The 17,762-nt window shown below is 41.5% G+C and overlaps 4 protein-coding genes across 5 annotated transcripts; 2 read left to right on the forward strand and 2 right to left on the reverse strand.

Annotated features, from left to right (window-relative positions):
- Positions 1 to 3,345: 3,345 nt before the first annotated feature.
- On the reverse strand, positions 3,346 to 4,330 carry LOC145707024 (uncharacterized). The gene is made up of 4 exons (XM_081784498.1): positions 4,121 to 4,330; positions 3,979 to 4,079; positions 3,605 to 3,936; positions 3,346 to 3,555 (listed from the first exon to the last, which is right to left on the reverse strand). The coding sequence occupies exons 1-4, from the start codon at positions 4,267 to 4,269 to the stop codon at positions 3,400 to 3,402; spliced, it is 738 nt and encodes a 245-aa protein (XP_081640624.1). The 5' UTR covers positions 4,270 to 4,330; the 3' UTR covers positions 3,346 to 3,399.
- A 357-nt stretch (positions 4,331 to 4,687) lies between these two features.
- On the forward strand, positions 4,688 to 10,412 carry LOC145710266 (proprotein convertase subtilisin/kexin type 4-like). Its single transcript, XM_081787986.1, has 18 exons — positions 4,688 to 4,935; positions 4,998 to 5,098; positions 5,139 to 5,430; positions 5,491 to 5,601; positions 5,675 to 5,964; positions 7,494 to 7,629; positions 7,695 to 7,789; positions 7,860 to 8,354; positions 8,502 to 8,785; positions 8,830 to 8,927; positions 8,971 to 9,077; positions 9,119 to 9,287; positions 9,332 to 9,432; positions 9,479 to 9,638; positions 9,679 to 9,859; positions 9,904 to 10,020; positions 10,063 to 10,165; positions 10,216 to 10,412. The coding sequence occupies exons 1-18, from the start codon at positions 4,825 to 4,827 to the stop codon at positions 10,256 to 10,258; spliced, it is 2,994 nt and encodes a 997-aa protein (XP_081644112.1). The 5' UTR covers positions 4,688 to 4,824; the 3' UTR covers positions 10,259 to 10,412.
- Positions 10,413 to 12,910: 2,498 nt separating this feature from the next.
- LOC145707389 (uncharacterized) lies at positions 12,911 to 14,713 on the reverse strand. Its single transcript, XM_081784908.1, has 3 exons — positions 14,459 to 14,713; positions 14,091 to 14,367; positions 12,911 to 13,642 (listed from the first exon to the last, which is right to left on the reverse strand). The coding sequence occupies exons 1-3, from the start codon at positions 14,570 to 14,572 to the stop codon at positions 13,140 to 13,142; spliced, it is 894 nt and encodes a 297-aa protein (XP_081641034.1). The 5' UTR covers positions 14,573 to 14,713; the 3' UTR covers positions 12,911 to 13,139.
- A 2,129-nt stretch (positions 14,714 to 16,842) lies between these two features.
- Positions 16,843 to 17,614, forward strand: LOC145708728 (uncharacterized). 2 transcript variants are annotated; one of them, XM_081786426.1, is made up of 3 exons: positions 16,843 to 16,926; positions 17,033 to 17,234; positions 17,279 to 17,614. In XM_081786426.1, exons 2-3 carry the CDS (start codon positions 17,060 to 17,062, stop codon positions 17,557 to 17,559), a joined length of 456 nt encoding a protein of 151 aa, XP_081642552.1. In that variant the 5' UTR covers positions 16,843 to 16,926; positions 17,033 to 17,059; the 3' UTR covers positions 17,560 to 17,614. The 2 variants fall into 2 exon arrangements, 1 of the variants encoding a protein (XP_081642552.1); XR_014134858.1 differs by having other exon boundaries at positions 16,882 to 16,987.
- The last annotated feature ends 148 nt before the right edge of the window (positions 17,615 to 17,762 follow it).

Here is a 17,762-nt window from a genome sequence, read left to right on the forward strand (position 1 = left end):
TCAATCATGTTTTCTCCAATATCATCGACACTATATCAATTATGGCTTCTCCATCGCCAATTCTCGCTTCACCGACTTCAAATATGGCTTCTCCAATGTCCATCCCGGGTTCTTCGACGTCAATCCCGATTTCTCAATCGTCGATCCCGACTTCTCCAACGTCGATCCCGGCTTCATCCATCTCCATCTCGGCTTTTTCAACGCCAATTTTATCTTGAAGAAGCCATGATCGACATTCGAGAAGCGATGATTGACAACTGAGAAGCCGGGAGTGACGTTTGAGAAGCTAGGATTGAAGTAAGTGACGCCCGGATCAGCATTGAAGAAGCCGGGATTGACGCTGGAGATGCCAGGATTCAAGTTTGAGCCACCAAGATTGACGTCTGAAAAGCTAGGATCGAAGTTTTTGAAGCCGGGATTGAAATAAGTGAAGCCGGGATTGACTGTGAAGAAGACAATAAAAGTTATATGATCAATCAATTAAATTAATTCACATCGCCGTTTGCCCAAGTCGCCGTTTCCCCAAGTTGGGCAAACGGAGATCTCGGGCATATATATAATTATATAATTATATGATAATTTATATCAATTATGGTTTTTCCAACGTCAATTCTGGGTCTACATCGTCAATCCTAGCTTCACCGACTTCAATCATGGCTTCTCTAATGTCAGTCCCGAGTTCTTCGACGTCAATCACGACTTCTCCAACGCGAATCCCGTTGACGTTTGAGCCACCATCATTGATTTCTGAAAAGCTTGGATCGAAGTTGTTGAAGCCGGGACTGAAGTTGGTGAAGCCGGGATTGACTGTGGAGAAGCGAGTACAAAAAAGTTATATGATCAATCAATTTAATTAATTCACATCGCCGTTTGCCCAAGTCGCCGTTTGCCCAACTTGGGGAAACGGAGACCATTCGGTCGTAGTTTCTAACTAGCTCCTAAAACTTGCGATTTAAAAATCCGAATTGATTCAGGGTCGTTTTTATTTTATTTTCTTATTTTGAAAAATAGGCTTGAGATTAAGCAGTAGAAAAAATGTTCCCCGGGCTGCCCTCGGGAATATTTCGTGCGGGAACGCGGGCAAACCGCCCGTGCCCGTTTATGCCCGCGGGAATCTTCTCATTCATGCCCGTGCCCGTATCTGCCCGCGGGAAAATTTGTTATAGTGCCCGTGCCCGCTTGGCTCGCGGGAAAATTCGTTTTTGTGCCCGTGACCGTTTTTGCCCCCGGGAATCTTAAATATTCTGCCCGTGCCCGCCCGCCCGCCGCCCCCTTGCCCGGGAGCCGCAAAAATTTCGAACTCTGAGTCATCTACAAAATAATAGTATAGTTGCCAAACATTAAAACGTATTTCCTTAACGTCGAGTTCCAAGTTTGAAGCTCCCATTGGTTTTGAAAGTCTTGGGAACAAATAAGCAGAGAAGTATTTTCGAATTGTGAAATAAATTTAGGTAAAACAACCGTGCACAAGACTTTTGGGAATTCAAGTGTCGCGTTTCCACTGATACTACTGATCTGAAGCTGGGCGAGTTCTTCTGATAACAATGAAGTAGGAGTAAAATAAAATTCCTGTATTCCAGCAGATATTTCAAAAACTAAAACAGTTAATACTATCCGATGAAAATAAGTTTTTTTTACCTGAAGCCATAGATGCGGAAGTTATGATGAGGTAATTATATTCTGGCAATAGTTTTAGAGAAACTTCAATCCATTCTATGAGTGAAGTTCTTTTCACTGCATTAGAAAAGTTCTCCCATAGTTGTGGAAAGTTTTCTTTGTTGGTAAGAAAGAGGAGGCTTCCGGTCAACAAGACGTCTTTTGGTAAAAAACTGAGGGCCTCGTTAATTGTGACATTTGGTGAGCTCAAAGAAAATAGAATCGCATTTGCGTAGCCTGTCAGAGTTTCTTGTGGCAAAGAAAGACCGACGGACTCCGTGATGCCGATGAGTCCACCAGTTACGATTTCAGCTGAGAAAGAGCTTCACAAAACAGTCTTTCAGAACAAATGAAACACCTCTCTTAGAAAAAAGGACAATGATTAATTCAGAACATTGAAATAATATTTGCAAAGCCTTCCTGCGTAGACCGCTATTGTGTTGGAATCGGAATCGTTGATGTCACTATTTATTGCGTCTCTAAGGGCGTTGAACTCTGCGAATTGGAAAGAATTTGTGTCGTTGAAGACTAACGAGATGAATGCTGCGGACAAAGGATTTCCCATGCAATATGACGAGATCGCTTCGGCGTAATCGACGTTGCCTAGTTGAGCTAGAATCTCGAATAGAGTGAATGATTGAATCTCATTCACTGCAGCAGTCACGGCGCCGATTTCTAAATATGCCACCAGTCTCTTGATGCGTCCGTAAAAGCCTGATAAATTCCAAATCTTTCCAGCAGTACTTCTTCCAAGCCATGTCATCACTCCATTGATGTCAACAACGACTTCAGGAGTGAACAAAGACTCCCATGTTCCTAAAAAATTAGAGAATGATAACAAACATAAAGAATACCATTGAAATTAGAAAATTTGATTGTCTCTGTTGATAAGTATTCAACAAGATATTGGAGTTGTCCTAAATCTGAAAACGGCCAATTTTCTGAAGTCGGTGAATTGCCAGAGCCGGCACTGTTGACCTGATTCAGATTATAAATAGGATCTAAACTAGGAACGAAATTTCGCTTTGCAAGATCTTTTTAGGGGTCTATGATAAATCACTTTATAAAACAACAGTTGTTAGTTGTCAGTTATACCCCCTGCCTTCGCCGTTTTGATTCTTGAATAAACAAGTATAAGTTTCAAAAAGATCACTTTTTCAAAGGTTTTCATCATATTATCAAGGTTCAGTTTTTCTTTTTCTCGAAAAAAATAACACTTTTACTGTCATTAATAAAAAAACTCTTTCTTGGAGATATAACATTTCTGTCTTTTTGGAGGGCGTCAACAAGGCATCGAATATGTGATTGATCTTCCCAAAACTCAACGGTTCCAAGCTTTTCTAGGTCCAAAAAGACTCTTTCTGGATCGACGGCTTCGATGCGAAAAAAAGTGAAAAAGAACACAGGGACTCGCATTAGCGAAAACTACGAGTTGAATGGATTCGATTCTAAATTCTTGATTTGAATTGTTGACGGATAGTCATTGTTTCCAAGCAGACCGGAATCGTATTGTAAGGCAAGGCAAATTTGAACGAAAGTTTTTTTGACTTGTTCACCTGAATGATTCGTCATTTTTACAGAGTTGATACTTCTTCAAGATATTTTTACTGTTTTTATATGGCTGCATTTTCATATCCTGCTCGTTCGAAAATAAGACATTATAATTTATAGAATGACTATGTTGATGTTTAAACCCGATATTTATTCATTTGAGTGTTGTGAATCAATGATGAAGTCAAGGTTTCAGGTGCCGATTCGCTGAACGACCCAGGTCTGCTGGCAAAGCGGGCACCGCGGAGTCGTAGCTACCCATCGCGACATGCAACAGTTGTGGTAGCTGTGATTGCACTCGCCCCAAACCACGGCGCATTCGTCGGCGCCCTTTCCGCTGCTTTGGCACTTAACAGTTTCAACTTGAAACATTAGCTTCTTACTTATCACAAATTACCTTGAGGCAGGGTTCAGTTACAACAACTCTGCATATCGCACAAATATCACAATCGACGTCCCACTTCCACAGTGAGACATGATTCCAAGTCTTTAACTTGAAAATCTCCGCGCACTCCTCAAACTCAGCATCGTTTTCTTCGAGCGAGAGTTTTTCAAGTTCCGCCAGCGAAATATATAGTTCTTTCTTTTTCTTTTCAGGGTCTTTCTTCAATTCCATCGCATTTTGAGGCAACACTTCCAGTAGCTCTGGTTCTGATGCGTTGGTACTTCCGCGCAGGAACTCAAAATGTTCACAGTCTTCAGGAATATCAAGATAAGCTGTTTCCAACGCTAAATTTCCCCATCAAATGAGTATGTTCTAAGTTTTCATACCTGAAGTAGCTGATGCAGAATTGTAATTGCTTGTAGAACTGGTCAGGATATCTTCTCCGAAGCACTCGTTTATGTCATCAGATTTTCGCTGTTTCATTATGCTTTTATTTGGATTATACAAATGATAATTGGATTGTGTTACCTGAAGAACTCGATTTCATTTCTCTCGTCAAATGTGTCAAAGACATCGTCAGACCCATTACTCTCGTCTGAAGAAGAACTAACATATTCAGGTATCAAGTCTTCAGCGATCAAGTTCGGCAATGAAATAGCCTGACGCTCATAACTCATTTTCAAAAAATAACGTGTATTGTCGATATACGCGCAATGACAACTGCAAAATAAAAATTCCCCGCGCCGTATTTACGGTTAGATGGCACAGATTTTCATCTTCGAACCGCTGTCGTTTGCTTTTTGAAAACAAGTTTTGAGCAGCTGATAGATTTTTTGGAAATAATAGAAAGAGTCAAGCTAAAATTTTGATTATTTTCGTACAGCTACACATAAAGGAATTAATCCCTGTACTCAAGATCATACCCTAACCTCACATATAAATTGCATTGGGGGACTAATAAAACTAATTTGGATAAAGTATTCACTATTGAAGCTTATCTTTGTCTATTCAGGCAGAAAGTTTGGCGTCTGTCGTGATCATCAGGCGAGATCTGAACAGGTGCACCTGAAAGTATTTCCGGCGCAAGCATCAAAGGCATCTAACGCGGTAGCGCTATTTTCGCTGAGCGCCTCTGCCGCTCTTTTCGCGGTGCTGCCCTAGTGTCTCCTTCCTCAGATGCAAAACTACTAAAATTTTTGAGAGAATAACTTATTTAAACGAAATTAATAAAGATGCTCTTAGCAGCGTTACTTGTGCTCGCACAGTCAGAGATAATTCGATACCTGCCCAGGTATACGGTCAAGCTCAAAGGAGGAGAACAAGAGGCACGCGAGCTGGCTAAGGCAAGGTTCCTTTATGTTCCCCTCGCATATTCTGCAGGCGGAAACATAAAGAACCTTACAAGAACCTAAACTTAGAACTGGAAGAAACTGAATTTGAAAACATATACATATTTTATAAAAACACAACGAATTCAAGATTGTCAAGAAGAACAACAAATTCAAGGTAAAGATGCTTTTCTTTATTTTGTGCAAAAGTTGATAAGACGGGCCAGCATTGGAACTGTGACAAGAATATCTTCATTCTCTTCGGTGGTCGATCGAGTAGAACAGCAGATCGTTCGGTCGCGATCTAAAAGAGACATGGTCACCCCGCGAACAACGGGCTATAGGTCAGGAGTCCGCTATGGGACGAATAGCCACAACGAAGAAAAGGAAGCAAGAAGGCAACACAGGCTCGCATCTTCCATAAATCGCCAAACGAGCTATAAACCTTCTTTCAACGACCCTGAGTGGAAGAACCAGTGGTATCTTAATGGCGAAATCTGGAAAAATCAGGCAGGGACTCTTCATCCAAATTTCTGATCTTTATTTGAAATCAATGAAGACTCCTTTCAGCGCCTTTCAATGCGCGTCTTGGACGCATGGGCAGCAGGATATACTGGCAAAAACGTGACTGTTTCGATTCTTGATGATGGCGTGGAGTATACTCATCCTGATCTGAGGAAAGAGATCTCAACTACAAAACAAGAAATTATGATAATTATTTCGTTAATAACAAAGAAAACTCAATCAAAGAGATAATTACAATGCCCAAGCGTCCACGGATATCAATGATAATGACAATGACCCAGTACCACGATACGATGCCAACCACGAAAATAAGCATGGAACTCGCTGCGCGGGAGTTATTTCGGCCGTTGCCAACAACAAGAACTGTGTGGTGGGAGCTGCGTTCGACGCAAAAGGAAATGTTCTCGAATCAAAGAGTCTAATTAATTGGCCTCGGAGATTTTATAACAATTTGAAAGTGGCAGGAGTACGCATGCTTGATGGCGATGTGACGGACGAAGTGGAAGCTAACTCTCTCAAGTAAGAACAGTTATTTATAGCTATGACGTAAGAAACGACACGTAACCTTTCATTCTGGAGCTAAATGCCATGTTATCTCCAAAATGCGAGAATATAAACAATTCACAAGTTTGACGTACTTCAAGCGTAATATTTATTGCCGCTCTGCCAGATTATTAATACGCGTTAAAATCGCACATTTTTTACGTTTTGCAATAAACGTAATTAGCGACAGATGGAAAATTAGGGTGCATTATTACGTTACTTTTGACGGCCGGCTGTCTGTGAGCGCACTCCACAGACCTTGCGACGCCCGGTTATTATCTTCTGGTGTTGAAATTATTTTCTGGGCTAATTGATCGACAAAACCGACCCAGAGAAGATACTCAAGCATTGCCAATGCTGCATTGGCGATTCTTAACTAGAGTTTTTATTAAACCAAAATGAAGATTTTTTTCACACCCTTGATATGACAACATTTTCTCAAAATATTATTTGTTTTGATGGTTGCAAAACTAAATACTTTCGCGAAGAATATTGATTATCCAAATACAAATTTCTTGCTAATGAGCTGTCGAAGAGTGTGGGAAAGATTAGTGCGAAGAGTTGCACGCATAATTGTTTCGGATGGATTCATCTTCGGCTTCCTTTTTCGGAATTCTATATTACACAAGTTTTCGTCATGCCCTTTGACTTTAGCCTGTCCGTTCTTCCCTTTCTCATGCAGCTCAAAGATTTAAAGACTCCCATTTTGTTTAAAACTTATCCCCACTAAGAGTAGCTGTCTATCATGAAACGTATCTGAATGTTTGGAAAGAGTCTGTCCTTAAATGACGCATGAAATAATATCGAACACCTGGCAAGCACTTGAAAGAACAAGAATTCTTTCAGATTAAGGAATTTTCACGGAATTGTTAGCCACTTAATTCGCGTTGTGAAGCATTTAGCGAATACACCTGGGCTGCAAGCCGGTCGATTTGATCACAAGATTTAACCAGATCAACTCAAGTGTCGGGAATAAACACTATCATACTGAAGGATTCGTCTCAATATCACTGAAGCGAAATTTGATAGCTGATTCTTGAGCACTATCAGTTCCCGAACACAGTAAACCAGAATATAATTGTTCCACTTCCGAGTAAAATAGCGTTCGGAAAACAAGATAGCATCATGCCGATGCAATCACCGTGTGTAGCCATCGATGAAGGAATGATTGAAATCTAGCTAGGGAAAGGATGCTTTCCGTTGTGGATTTTTACCATATCGCTTTCTCTGAGCTGTGGATAGGCGATGAAGATCTTGGCGCCCATCTTGGGCTAAGTCGGCGTTAATCCGGCTGACCGACCAGTTGTCGAATACACACAAACTAATTAGAAACGCCAAGTCGCCTCCTCAAGCCTCGATAGGTTAAACAGGCCTTATTTATTATCCAAGATAACTAATCCGACAAATGGCCGTCGAGCCACACATCCGACTTTTATTTTTGCGCAACACCTTCTTGGTTCCTTAATTAAGCCGACGCAAAATTTTTACTTATTGAACAAATTAAGATTCGCCCGTGGAGTAGTGGACATTTACTCGGCCTCCTGGGGTCCTGATGATGACGGCAAGAAAGTCGACGGACCAAGGCTCATGGCACAGCAAGCATTCATCGATGGAGCACGATTTGGACGCAACGGCCTTGGCGTGGGGAGCAGATCATCCTTTCTCAAGCCTACGGGTTGGCGCTTGTCCATATGCTCTAACCCGAGTACAGATCTATTTTTGTATGGGCGTCCGGCAACGGTGGTCATAACCAAGACCATTGCTCCTGCGATGGTTATACAAATTCGATTTATACTATCAGGCACGATTTTAACTCACATATACTTTATGCAGCATATAATATGCTAAATCTGATATTCAATCATTGAAAGTGTTTCCGCTACAACAGAACTCGGCAATCGCCCTTGGTATGCCGAATCTTGTGCTTCTACTATGACAACTACATTTTCTTCTGGTGAAGGGAACGAAGGAAGCATCTACACCACAGATTTGAATGCGTACTGTACATCTGAGCACACGGGTACATCCGCGTCTGCACCTTTTGGAGCCGCGATAATTGCTCTCGCTCTTGAAGCTAATCCGCAATTGAATTGGCGAGATATGCAGCATCTCATTGTTCGTTCTTCATCTTCTTCTGGCTTTGTCGCTCGCCAGAAAACAACAGAGTTTGAAACCAATGGAGCTGGTTTCGCGGTCAGTCACGTCTTTGGTTTTGGCCTCTTGGATGCATATGCTCTAGTCTCAATTGCAAAAACCTGGAGAACTGTTCCGCAGCAGAGGATTTGTTCTATTCAGTCGATTCCAATCCAAAGAACGGCCTACAATCAACCAAATAACAAGTGCAGATCAAATAACTTCCATTTCAAGTAAGATTTTCTCACTTTTTTGAATGTGATTTTACAAAAACATATACGTTTGTCGATGGAGACAATCTCACTCTATTGTGAAAAGAGCGCGGGATTTACTTCTGCTTAGCGGAGTCAAGCGAACAGTACTTCTTTACATGATTTTAGTAACTGCCATTCCCAATGCAACGGCGGCTGCTGTGGGCCAAAAGAAACAGACTGTGTGTACTGCAGCAATTTTATCGAAAGCGACGGTGTTACTTGCGTGGCCCAGTGTCCTCCTGGCTACGAAGTCCTTGCAACTGCTAGAGCAGCTAAGCAATGTCAAAAGGCCGACCGCATTATCCGGCCTCGCAAAGAAACTCGCCATTATATCAATGTCAGAAGAAACTCGTGCAAAGCGAGCGATAGCGTCCGATTTTTAGAGCACACAATTTTGGAACTAACAATTGGTATTTTAAGCATTTTGATGAAGTCCTTAATGCGGAAATTAAAGAGCATTCGCGGCGAGGAGACCTGGAAATCAAACTGCGATCGCCTAAAGGAACTCTTTCGACCTTGTTGGAAAGACGCTCATTTGACAGAAGCGCAAAGGTTTGTTTTACCTCAACTAGTATATATATTCTGATATTTCTAGGGATTTCAAAAGTGGAAATTTATGAGTGTTCATTTCTGGGGCGAAGATCCTGAAGGCATTTGGGTACTGACGATTCTCGATGTCCCAAGTCAGCGAAATCAGCAAATGTGAGTGAAATAATAAGTTGAGGTTAATAAGTCGATTTTAGAGGTTTTCTTGAAGAATTTACTCTTCATTTACATGGAACATCAACTCATCCTCAGCCAGGCTGGACAATGCCACCTCTTCTACCCAAAACGCGGCAAATTCAAGGTGTCCAGCGTGAGGACTTCCATTCGGCAATAGACTCCTCTCCACTCAACCATAACTGCGCAAGTGTATGTTTTTGAAAATAACGCTCAATTTTTTATTGAAATTCAAGTTCCAAAATCATAACTGCCACGAGTTCTGCACAGGAGGATGCTGTGGACCACATCCTTTGCAATGCCGATTTTGCAAACACGCGATGAGCAAAGATGGCAGGTTTCAATTGGATCTGCCTATTCAAGATGATCTAAATTAATTTTAGCACATGTTTACAACAGTGTCCGTACCGACAGTTTCTGAATTCAAAACGCCAATGCCAGGATTGTCAACACCCTTGTGATCACTGTGCGAACCAGCCGGACGTGTGTACAAGATGCGTAGCTGGGTACACTTCCGATGGCCGCGGCGGCTGTGATAAAGAGGTCCGTTTAATACACGGATTCATAAATCCAACATTCTTAGTGCGAGCTTGGAGAATACACGCACCCGGAAACTCACGAGTGTCGCAAGTGTCACCCTAGCTGCTCCCGATGCTCTGGACCTTACGCGAATGAGTGTCGCGCCTGCACCAGCGAGTTTACTTTTCTCGAAGCCGGTGTATGCCGCACACGCTGTCAAGATGGCTTTTACCCCGACCTATCAAGTAAACAGATTAATACAGAACTGTTCTGAAACTATATCAAATAGCACATGTCTGTAACAAATGTCATGACGACTGCAAAACATGCACTGGAGGCTCTGCAAGGGATTGTACCTCCTGTCATTACAATAGCCTTGTTCAAAATGGGCAATGTCTGCAAACAGGTAAAACAGACAGAATGAGCGCAAGTAACTAATGCTTTCCAGAGTGCGAAGACATGATGAAAGTTAATTTATGCTACAATGTACTCGAGTTTTGCGAAGTCGCCGTAGTCGCAGATTACTGCTGTTCGACGTGCAGAACGAATAGGTGTGAACCTTAAAATTAGTTTGGTTAAAATTTAACGAATTTAATTCTAGACTCGCCAACCGAAACAGAAGGGCGCTGGAAAACTCTCCATAGTGTAAAATGAAATTGACACTGAGCATTGTGTCGTTTTGTTCTGTATAATTCTTATAATTGGCCGACTTTGTACTATCATTTATCGTTATTATTGGTGCTCGTTCGTTTTTGACCCTTAACATTTGAAAGAAATTCAAATGGACCAAAGAGTAAATAATAAAACTTATATAAATCGAAAGTGTTTTTAGAGAAGATCTATCGATGAGGATAAAGCGCAGAAAAAGTTTAAATAATCGCATCTAACGGACATTGCTTTATCCTGGAGAGATTTCCAAGGCAGCGGAAGTGCACCGGCTCATCCATAAATCCTCAATAATCCAAATTTTGAATGCTCCTTGCTCAGCAGGGCTTCGATTTAGCACTAAATTAACCGTATAGTCGACTGTCACAAGCGCGAAACGCATTTTGTACAGTTCAGGATTCCGTTTATCCCTTTTTGATAGAAAAATTTCAAAGAAATGGAGACCCCAATTTGTTAATTGTGTATTGTGTGTAATACTGTTTTGGCGGTAAGCGAGGAGCTTTGTTTTGATCTGCCGCAGCACAGGTGTTGCCCGTTTCGAAGAGAGAGAAAGACCTCATCCCTCTGATGCTCGAACTTGTTAAGACTGCTCTTTTGTGAATTTGGGTCACCTGTTACGCTCTTCCGCGAACAGTTTGTCAGGAGAGGGATGAGCTCTTTCAACTGAAGCCGAAACGGAAAAGGCTTACTATTTTTAAAGTAGTTATCTTTCTTGCATCATTTGGCATTTTTCAATATTCATTTTTTGATACTGCTTCTTTTTTATTGTTATTAGTTAGCGGAAGAGCAAATGGAAATTTTTGACAGTCGGAAGTTCCGCCAAAGACGCTCCAGAAGATGAGCGAGCAGCCACGATATGTCGACCGGGAAAAAGCGAGATGGTGGAGACGTTTATACAACGGTTCAAAGATATCTAAAACCACCATCCATAACCTTCGTCTTTATGGCTGACAATGGATGTGCTTGACACTTTTATTTTTCTAAGCACTCTTCTGATTGCTTTTTGAGAATAGAAAGCCGATAAAAATAATGATTGGAAAACTGTGTCTGAACCTGTCTAAAGTGTGCCTAGATTGATGATGGCGGCTCCGTTGCAAGTCGACAAACTTCTAAACGCGCGCTTGAAATAATCAATCTCACTTGAAACTTTTCTAACTTTTCAATAAAGTAGTCTTCTGAAGTGGCCGAGCGTTTTTGAGTGTGTGATTAATACTGCAATGCAAAAATCGTTGGAAAGCGTTGCTTTCTTGCCAGCGTCATTACAATAAGTCCCCAGTTTTACGGCTGCACAAAATTGATAAAGAACTTGCCAATGCGAAGATCAAAAGGAAGCAAGAGCAAATAGTAGTAAACTTGAGCGCGTGCGCATTCTGCCGAGAAGTCGTCTTCTTCTAAATGCCAAGTTATAGGATGAGTATTATGTAAACTCACCCCAACCAGTGAAATTTCAAAAAAAGTAAAACTAGTTCCGCGAGCCGCAGACGACCTTTAATTTTCGCGCGTCAAAACAGGAATTAGCTCACGCGGTGATCAACTTCAAGACATTCTTTAAACTTTATTCTTCTATCAGTAACAGTCAATAGCTTATGTATTACAGAATCTGTAAGAAGTAGGAGCCAACAAGAACAGAAACAGAGAGCGCACCAAAAGAATTTGCTTCGGAATCCCGCAACGATTGTGTAATAAATCGCTTTGTTTGTGAATTTGGTACTTTAACGCGTGTTTCAATTGCTCTCCACATTTCGATGTTAATTTGCAGCGAGAGGCAAATTTGAATGAATTGTGCAAAATATACAAACCAGTTCCACTTTGCAAGAAGCAGTGCAGCATAAAGAGCAGTGCTGCTCACTAATGACTGTGGTATTTCCAAAATACAAAAGCTGCTCGACTGCGAAATTGGCATCGTAATTGACCATTTAGCCGCGAACTCGAGTACCGCTGAGCACGGGCAATTAATCTTCTTTTGCATTAAAGATTTCATATATTTCACCAAAAAAGCACGGTTTTGTTGTATTCTTCTGCAAACTTATCTGAAAGCTAGAAAGGTCGATCTTGTATCTGATTGGTATCGAAAATGCAACATGTGTTTTCAAAAGTTGTATGTTTTCTTAGGGAGAACATCATTCACTTAGCATTAGTTAGGTGGAGCAACATCGATAAGTCGGCGGGAGTCTGAAGTGGTGTCCATTTCTGGCGATAGGAAAGTGGCTGTCATCGCGAAAATGACGCCGATAACGCGGCTCAGCCCTTTTGATAAATGCGCTCTTCAAATATTCGCAATCGGCTTTATTTGCAATGAGATTTCGGAAAAATTGATTTCTTTCGGAGACCAAAGGGAACTCCAACCATAAGGTGTTGCAAAGGCTCAAGGGGCTTATCGGGTGCTTCGAAAGTGCAAAAGGCTAAAGCAGATGTACTGTTTTGCCGTACTGTTTGCCCGGCGAGCGTCAAAATCAGGCCAGATCCAACCAGATAACAACGGGGTAATTACTTTCTTTCACACGCTCGGCTTGCCACAAGCGTTCCATTTCTACTTCTTGAATTCGCTTTTGCTAATTCCTGCTTCAGTTTTTTGAACTAATTAACTTATTCTAAATTTATGTTTTGCGAATTAAGAAAGTTTTAAAAAATATTTTTTTTTTGATTTTTATTCACATGAGATAAGGTATGTACAAGACGAATTTGCGGAAAAGATCAAAGGTAGGGTCGTTTTTCCAGGCGTTGAATTTAGGAATGTTTTTTTTTGTGGTTCATATATGCGTGGCATCCAATCTGGCAGGAAGCGGCGGCTTCGCGTTTGATACTGGACAGCTTTTTGTACAAAATACTTATTAACAGTTTTGAGAGAAAGAGATAGTATTAGAGCGCAATAGATAAGGAAAGATTGAAGTTAGCCACCGACTTGACCTTCTTGCGAGCTTCGAGGGAGCTACGTCTTGAGACCATCATCGCGAAACTTCGTCTGCGAACGCTCTTTGGGGTGGTACCGACGCTGCTCAAGTCTTCCATTGATTCGAAGGCAGTCAAGCTAGTGGAGGATTTTCTAGAGCTGCGAAGTTTGAAGGCATTTGATCGAGAGAGGCGGCGCTTTCGAGTAGGTGTGTCTGCAACTCTGGATCCCTCGTTGATGACAGGAAGTGTCGTCTCAAGTTCAGAAGCAGCTGGGACGGAGTGTTCGTCAATGGCGTCTAATTCTCCGGCTGGCTTAGAAGAAGATCGTCTTCGCATGGATCGTCGAAGGTTCTTGGGCACCAGTTTCATCAGGTTCGAGCCCGAAGTGACCTTTGCTTGTTTGGGGTTAACGATGTTGAGGTCAGTTTCCGAATTACAACGTTTCATGCATCGCGTGACTTTCGGCGCACCTGAAAAACTAAGTGTTACAAAAATAACAACACAGAAGGCATTATTGTTATTCAAAGGGAGAACATGCAAATTTGGGAATGGAGCGAAAGGTACTAATCCATTTGATAAGCTCAGCTGAGCTTAATTTGACTGTTGAAGAAATCGATAGCAGTCAAGAGTTTATGTTGAGCTTGCTCAATTCAAAAAATCTCAGATCGATCTCAACTCAAGAGGCTCCTTCTGTCACCATCCAAAAACTAGCGAGCTTTGGATCGCGCAGGTTCACCGGTTGGCTGCCCATGTTCCTTAAGCCGGCGCGGTTTCAAGGCTAGTTCAGGCTCAAGCTCTAATCCCTTATCAAAACTCACGGTCATGTCAAGATCAAGATCGACCCTGTTTGGCCTAGAAAATTACATGCCAAGTTGCTCCCTGAGAATTAATTTTTCGAAACTTAAAAATTGGACTCACCAATGAAGTCGTTATTTTCGTTGAAGCGATAGAACGCAAATTTGGAGTCTGCAAAGTTGATCTTGAGTTGGCTGGCTTCTTTGGCATTTGCTGGTAGGAAGACGCGCAGGTCAAGAAATCGCTGGCACAGTCGAACGCAGTTACTGCGGCCGAAGTTCTGGTTGGGGAAGAGTTCTGGGTTCGTTCGCACATGACGCAGCAGAACATCGACGGCGTTCGCTCCTGTGAATACGGATTCTGCGGCAGTGCGCACGATGTATCGTCGTTTCATTGTAACCTTGAAGAATAAATTAGATCTGTATCAATTTCAGAAGTATTTCTTTCATAGCGCTATTTTCTGGATATTTAAATATTTTCTCTGAACTTACTTTATCCTGGAGAAGAGTGATGAGGTCGATCCAGACCTTGGTGAAGGGAAACCGCCGATTCTGGTTCATATCTTGATTTTGCTGGGCGGCGGGGAACTCTCTAGTAATAGTCATCTTTTTCGCTTTTTGATTTTCTGATATAGTTTTTGACTCGAAGAGGAGTGTTTAGGGACTTGTACTGTCTGCGCTCTTTTGACGTTTGAATCGAGCGCCAACGAGCGCCTTTTCGCCACCGTTTTCGAAAGATGGCGCCCTCGCGATCCCAACTCTAGCAACGCGTGCAGCCAGCGATAATCGCGTAAACGCCATCGATTGATCTGAGCAAGAATCTGATCTAAACACGCGCTTTAGAAGGAAGTTTAGCCTTGCCACGCTCAGGAAGTGCCCCAGTCAGCACGCTTCTTATCGCTCCACTGAAAATAATCCTTTTCAAACTTAAACTTTTAGGTATACCATCGACTTTTATAATATTATTATAAACATAATTTTTAACATAACTCATGTCAAATAAGACTTACGCCACATAAAGGAAAAAGCAATTTCCTAAGGCAAGATCCTTACGAAAGAATTCTATATTGGCCGGAAAAAATATAAATTTTCGATTTTGACGAAAATTTCGCCTTTGACAGAAATCATTTATAGGGTTATTTTCATTGCTTCATTCTGCAAAAGATTTTGCTAATAAATAAAATGATTATCAAACGCCAACTAAAGTTTACGAGAGAAAACGTTTAGAGTCACAGTCATGAGAGAAGAAGTAAGATGTTAAAACGTAAATATGAATTTATACACATCATTCAAAGTACATATCATAATTTTATACGAGTGAAGAAATAAGCAGAGCAGAATACCCTTAACTTGCGTGAACTCACTATGAAGATCCTGCACTTAATTCACCTTTGAGGTTGAGGATAAGGGCGTAAGGAGTGGTGTCTAACTGAAATGGAAATTATGGGCAGAATCCAAACGGACTCAATTTAAAGTCAAGATTAATTAAATGGCCCCCATTGAGATGCTGGAGAAAATTGGTGGGCGAGGGCCAACTGGCGACGGTCACTTCCGCTTTTCAAAGTGTGCAACTGAAATTCAAATTCAATATTTCCAAGGTGGCCAACCCAACCCAACTCTTCTCCTAACCGACTAATTATCCTCATTCACCCGTTTACCAAAATTTAAAATCTTATTTTTTTCGTCGAGTACAATAATCTTTATTTTGTGGATAGAGGGTGCGAATATTTCGTGGATTCTCGCGAAATTCTGTGCTAAAAGGGTGAAGTAGCTGCTAAGTGTATCTACTCAAGAACAAAATGCACAAAAATGAAAAGCAGTTCTGATAAAAGGAATGTTCTGAAAGACTCGAAAATGTGTCAAGCGAATGCTTTGCGGAAGTTCCATTCCAGATTCCTTAAAAAGAGTTTTTCAGCTCTTGAGAAACAATTAGCATTTGCGTTCCTAGTGAATTCAGAGCAGCTTGGTTAGATTTGTCTTTAAATTTAAAGTGCTTGAAATCAGTTTCCTGGGCGCATCTGGGCTCAATTTAATCCTGTCAATGTGTGAGAGAGAGCCCATATGGCGCCTGGCGCAAGTATTTCGCCTCGAATAATCTGAGAAAAAAAACGGTAGTCTGATCCGCTCGTGATCCCATTTCTCATATCCGGTCAAGGCACGAGAATAGGATTAGACGCCATGCTTGTAACCTTGAATCAATCGAAAACTCTTGTTCCAACTGGTCTTTGGCGTCTCACCAGAATTAAATAGAAAAATTTTTTTGGCTACCGTCGGATTTGCCTAGCCTCGGACTCGCCAATATATGACGTAAAAATTGAAAGAAATTGTTGAAGGCTATTTTCAAAGCATTGATTCTGCCGCGCTTTAAAACATTTTCATTTTAGAACATTTCAAGCGGCTGAAAAATGGAAAGGAGGATAAGAAATAGCACTCGATCTTAAACAATTTCCCGGGATCTGTTCACCGGATGAGCCTCCTCCGATGGGCTATTACTTTTACGTATTCAATTTATAATCAAGGGAAGCAACAGATAATCGAAGCGCGAGAAATTCATGTTGTCAAACTTGGTGAGGATGAAAGAGATGCCGGTCAAATAGACTTCTTTACGTGAAGAAGTAGCCACGAGTTCCAGAGGAACGTAAATTGGCGGCGACTAACAAGTACGCTGGACACCTGTACTCGGCGGCAGGTTCCAATTATCACTCGCGCCGCCGCCGTCTCCAGAGCAGAGCACTCTCCACCTGCCTTCTAGTATGCTTCAGTAATTCCCCTCAAGTCCCATCTTCTTTCTCGCTTTTCTCTTCCTTGTTCTCGATTGTCCAATTTCCTCATATTCTGAGTCACTCCGAAGAATTTTTTCTCGTCCAATTAGGCGTCAGTACTCAGCACATTTTTTTGCATTCACATGGATCGGACAACTGGTCAACAAAAATCACAGAGAAGAGCTTTGGAATTGAATTGTTGAGTTTAATTTTTAAAATGTCATTTTCATTTCGAGCAGTCCGCATATTTTCGTTGATTGTCGGCGATTTTGTTACTCATTAGATTTTAGATTCTAAAATTTAGAACGACAGAACTCGGTTGCTAAAATCAATGTCCTCCCACAATGAAAACAACTCTGATGTGATGTCGAAGAGGAGAAAGAAATCCGCACTCACAGTTCCGCTTGTTCCTTGCGCTCTTCCAGAGTCCATGCGCCAAGTTCTCGGCGCTCGAAGAAACGAGAAGAATTATCCTCATGTTATAGCTATCTCAGATTCCGATGAAGGTGAGTTTTTCAAGAGTTGCGTTTTTATCACCTGCTTGATTTAGAAATTGAAATCATAGAAGAGAAATCCACGCGCCCGAGAAAACGATCGAGCGAGCAAATCCGTTACACAAGTGACCCTGACGACATTCCATTGCATTTGCTGATTCCAGCTCTAAACCAATGTCAAAATCGAGCAAGACGAAGTAAAACTTCAGAAGTATGTAGAGTTGACTTAACTCTCGATGATGAGGCCAGTCAGAACTCACAGAACCGTCCTCCAAGGAAGATTCTGGAAGAAATAACCGCACGTCAGCAAACCCGAACAACCACTTTCTCGCACTAATATCGAATAGCGATTCCTGTCACTTTTTTTAAACATATAAAGAATAAATACAATATGAAAAAAGCTTTTCGTTCTTTTCTCGAAGATTGCCTCTTCCCAAAGAAAGAGAAAAAATGCGGAGGAATCAACGAGGACTCACTCCTGCTCATAAACGCACTTTTTGGCTATTCTATGAAATTGTTAAGTAAGATAGTTTTACACGT

Source organism: Oikopleura dioica, chromosome XSR (genome assembly GCF_907165135.1).
Source record: "Oikopleura dioica chromosome XSR, OKI2018_I68_1.0, whole genome shotgun sequence".
NCBI classification, from domain to species: Eukaryota; Metazoa; Chordata; class Appendicularia; order Copelata; family Oikopleuridae; genus Oikopleura; species Oikopleura dioica.

What these genes read in the sequence shown, in the direction of transcription:
- LOC145707024 (XM_081784498.1), bottom strand. Translation starts at nt 4,269, where the DNA reads ATGAGTTATGAGCGTCAGGCTATTTCATTGCCGAACTTGATCGCTGAA. An exon ending in AATGAAATCGAGTTCTTCAG is followed by an intron (nt 4,080 to 4,120) that starts GTAACACAATCC and finishes TCCAAATAAAAG; the next exon opens with CATAATGAAACAGCGAAAAT. An exon ending in TAACTGAACCCTGCCTCAAG is followed by an intron (nt 3,556 to 3,604) that starts GTAATTTGTGAT and finishes GAAACTGTTAAG; the next exon opens with TGCCAAAGCAGCGGAAAGGG.
- LOC145710266 (XM_081787986.1), top strand. Translation starts at nt 4,825, where the DNA reads ATGCTCTTAGCAGCGTTACTTGTGCTCGCACAGTCAGAGATAATTCGA. An exon ending in TGGGCAATGTCTGCAAACAG is followed by an intron (nt 10,021 to 10,062) that starts GTAAAACAGACA and finishes AATGCTTTCCAG; the next exon opens with AGTGCGAAGACATGATGAAA. An exon ending in TCGACGTGCAGAACGAATAG is followed by an intron (nt 10,166 to 10,215) that starts GTGTGAACCTTA and finishes ATTTAATTCTAG; the next exon opens with ACTCGCCAACCGAAACAGAA.
- LOC145707389 (XM_081784908.1), bottom strand. Translation starts at nt 14,572, where the DNA reads ATGACTATTACTAGAGAGTTCCCCGCCGCCCAGCAAAATCAAGATATG. An exon ending in TCACTCTTCTCCAGGATAAA is followed by an intron (nt 14,368 to 14,458) that starts GTAAGTTCAGAG and finishes TTATTCTTCAAG; the next exon opens with GTTACAATGAAACGACGATA. An exon ending in CGAAAATAACGACTTCATTG is followed by an intron (nt 13,643 to 14,090) that starts GTGAGTCCAATT and finishes TTAGTTTTTCAG; the next exon opens with GTGCGCCGAAAGTCACGCGA.
- LOC145708728 (XM_081786426.1), top strand. Translation starts at nt 17,060, where the DNA reads ATGTCCTCCCACAATGAAAACAACTCTGATGTGATGTCGAAGAGGAGA. An exon ending in TATCTCAGATTCCGATGAAG is followed by an intron (nt 17,235 to 17,278) that starts GTGAGTTTTTCA and finishes TGCTTGATTTAG; the next exon opens with AAATTGAAATCATAGAAGAG.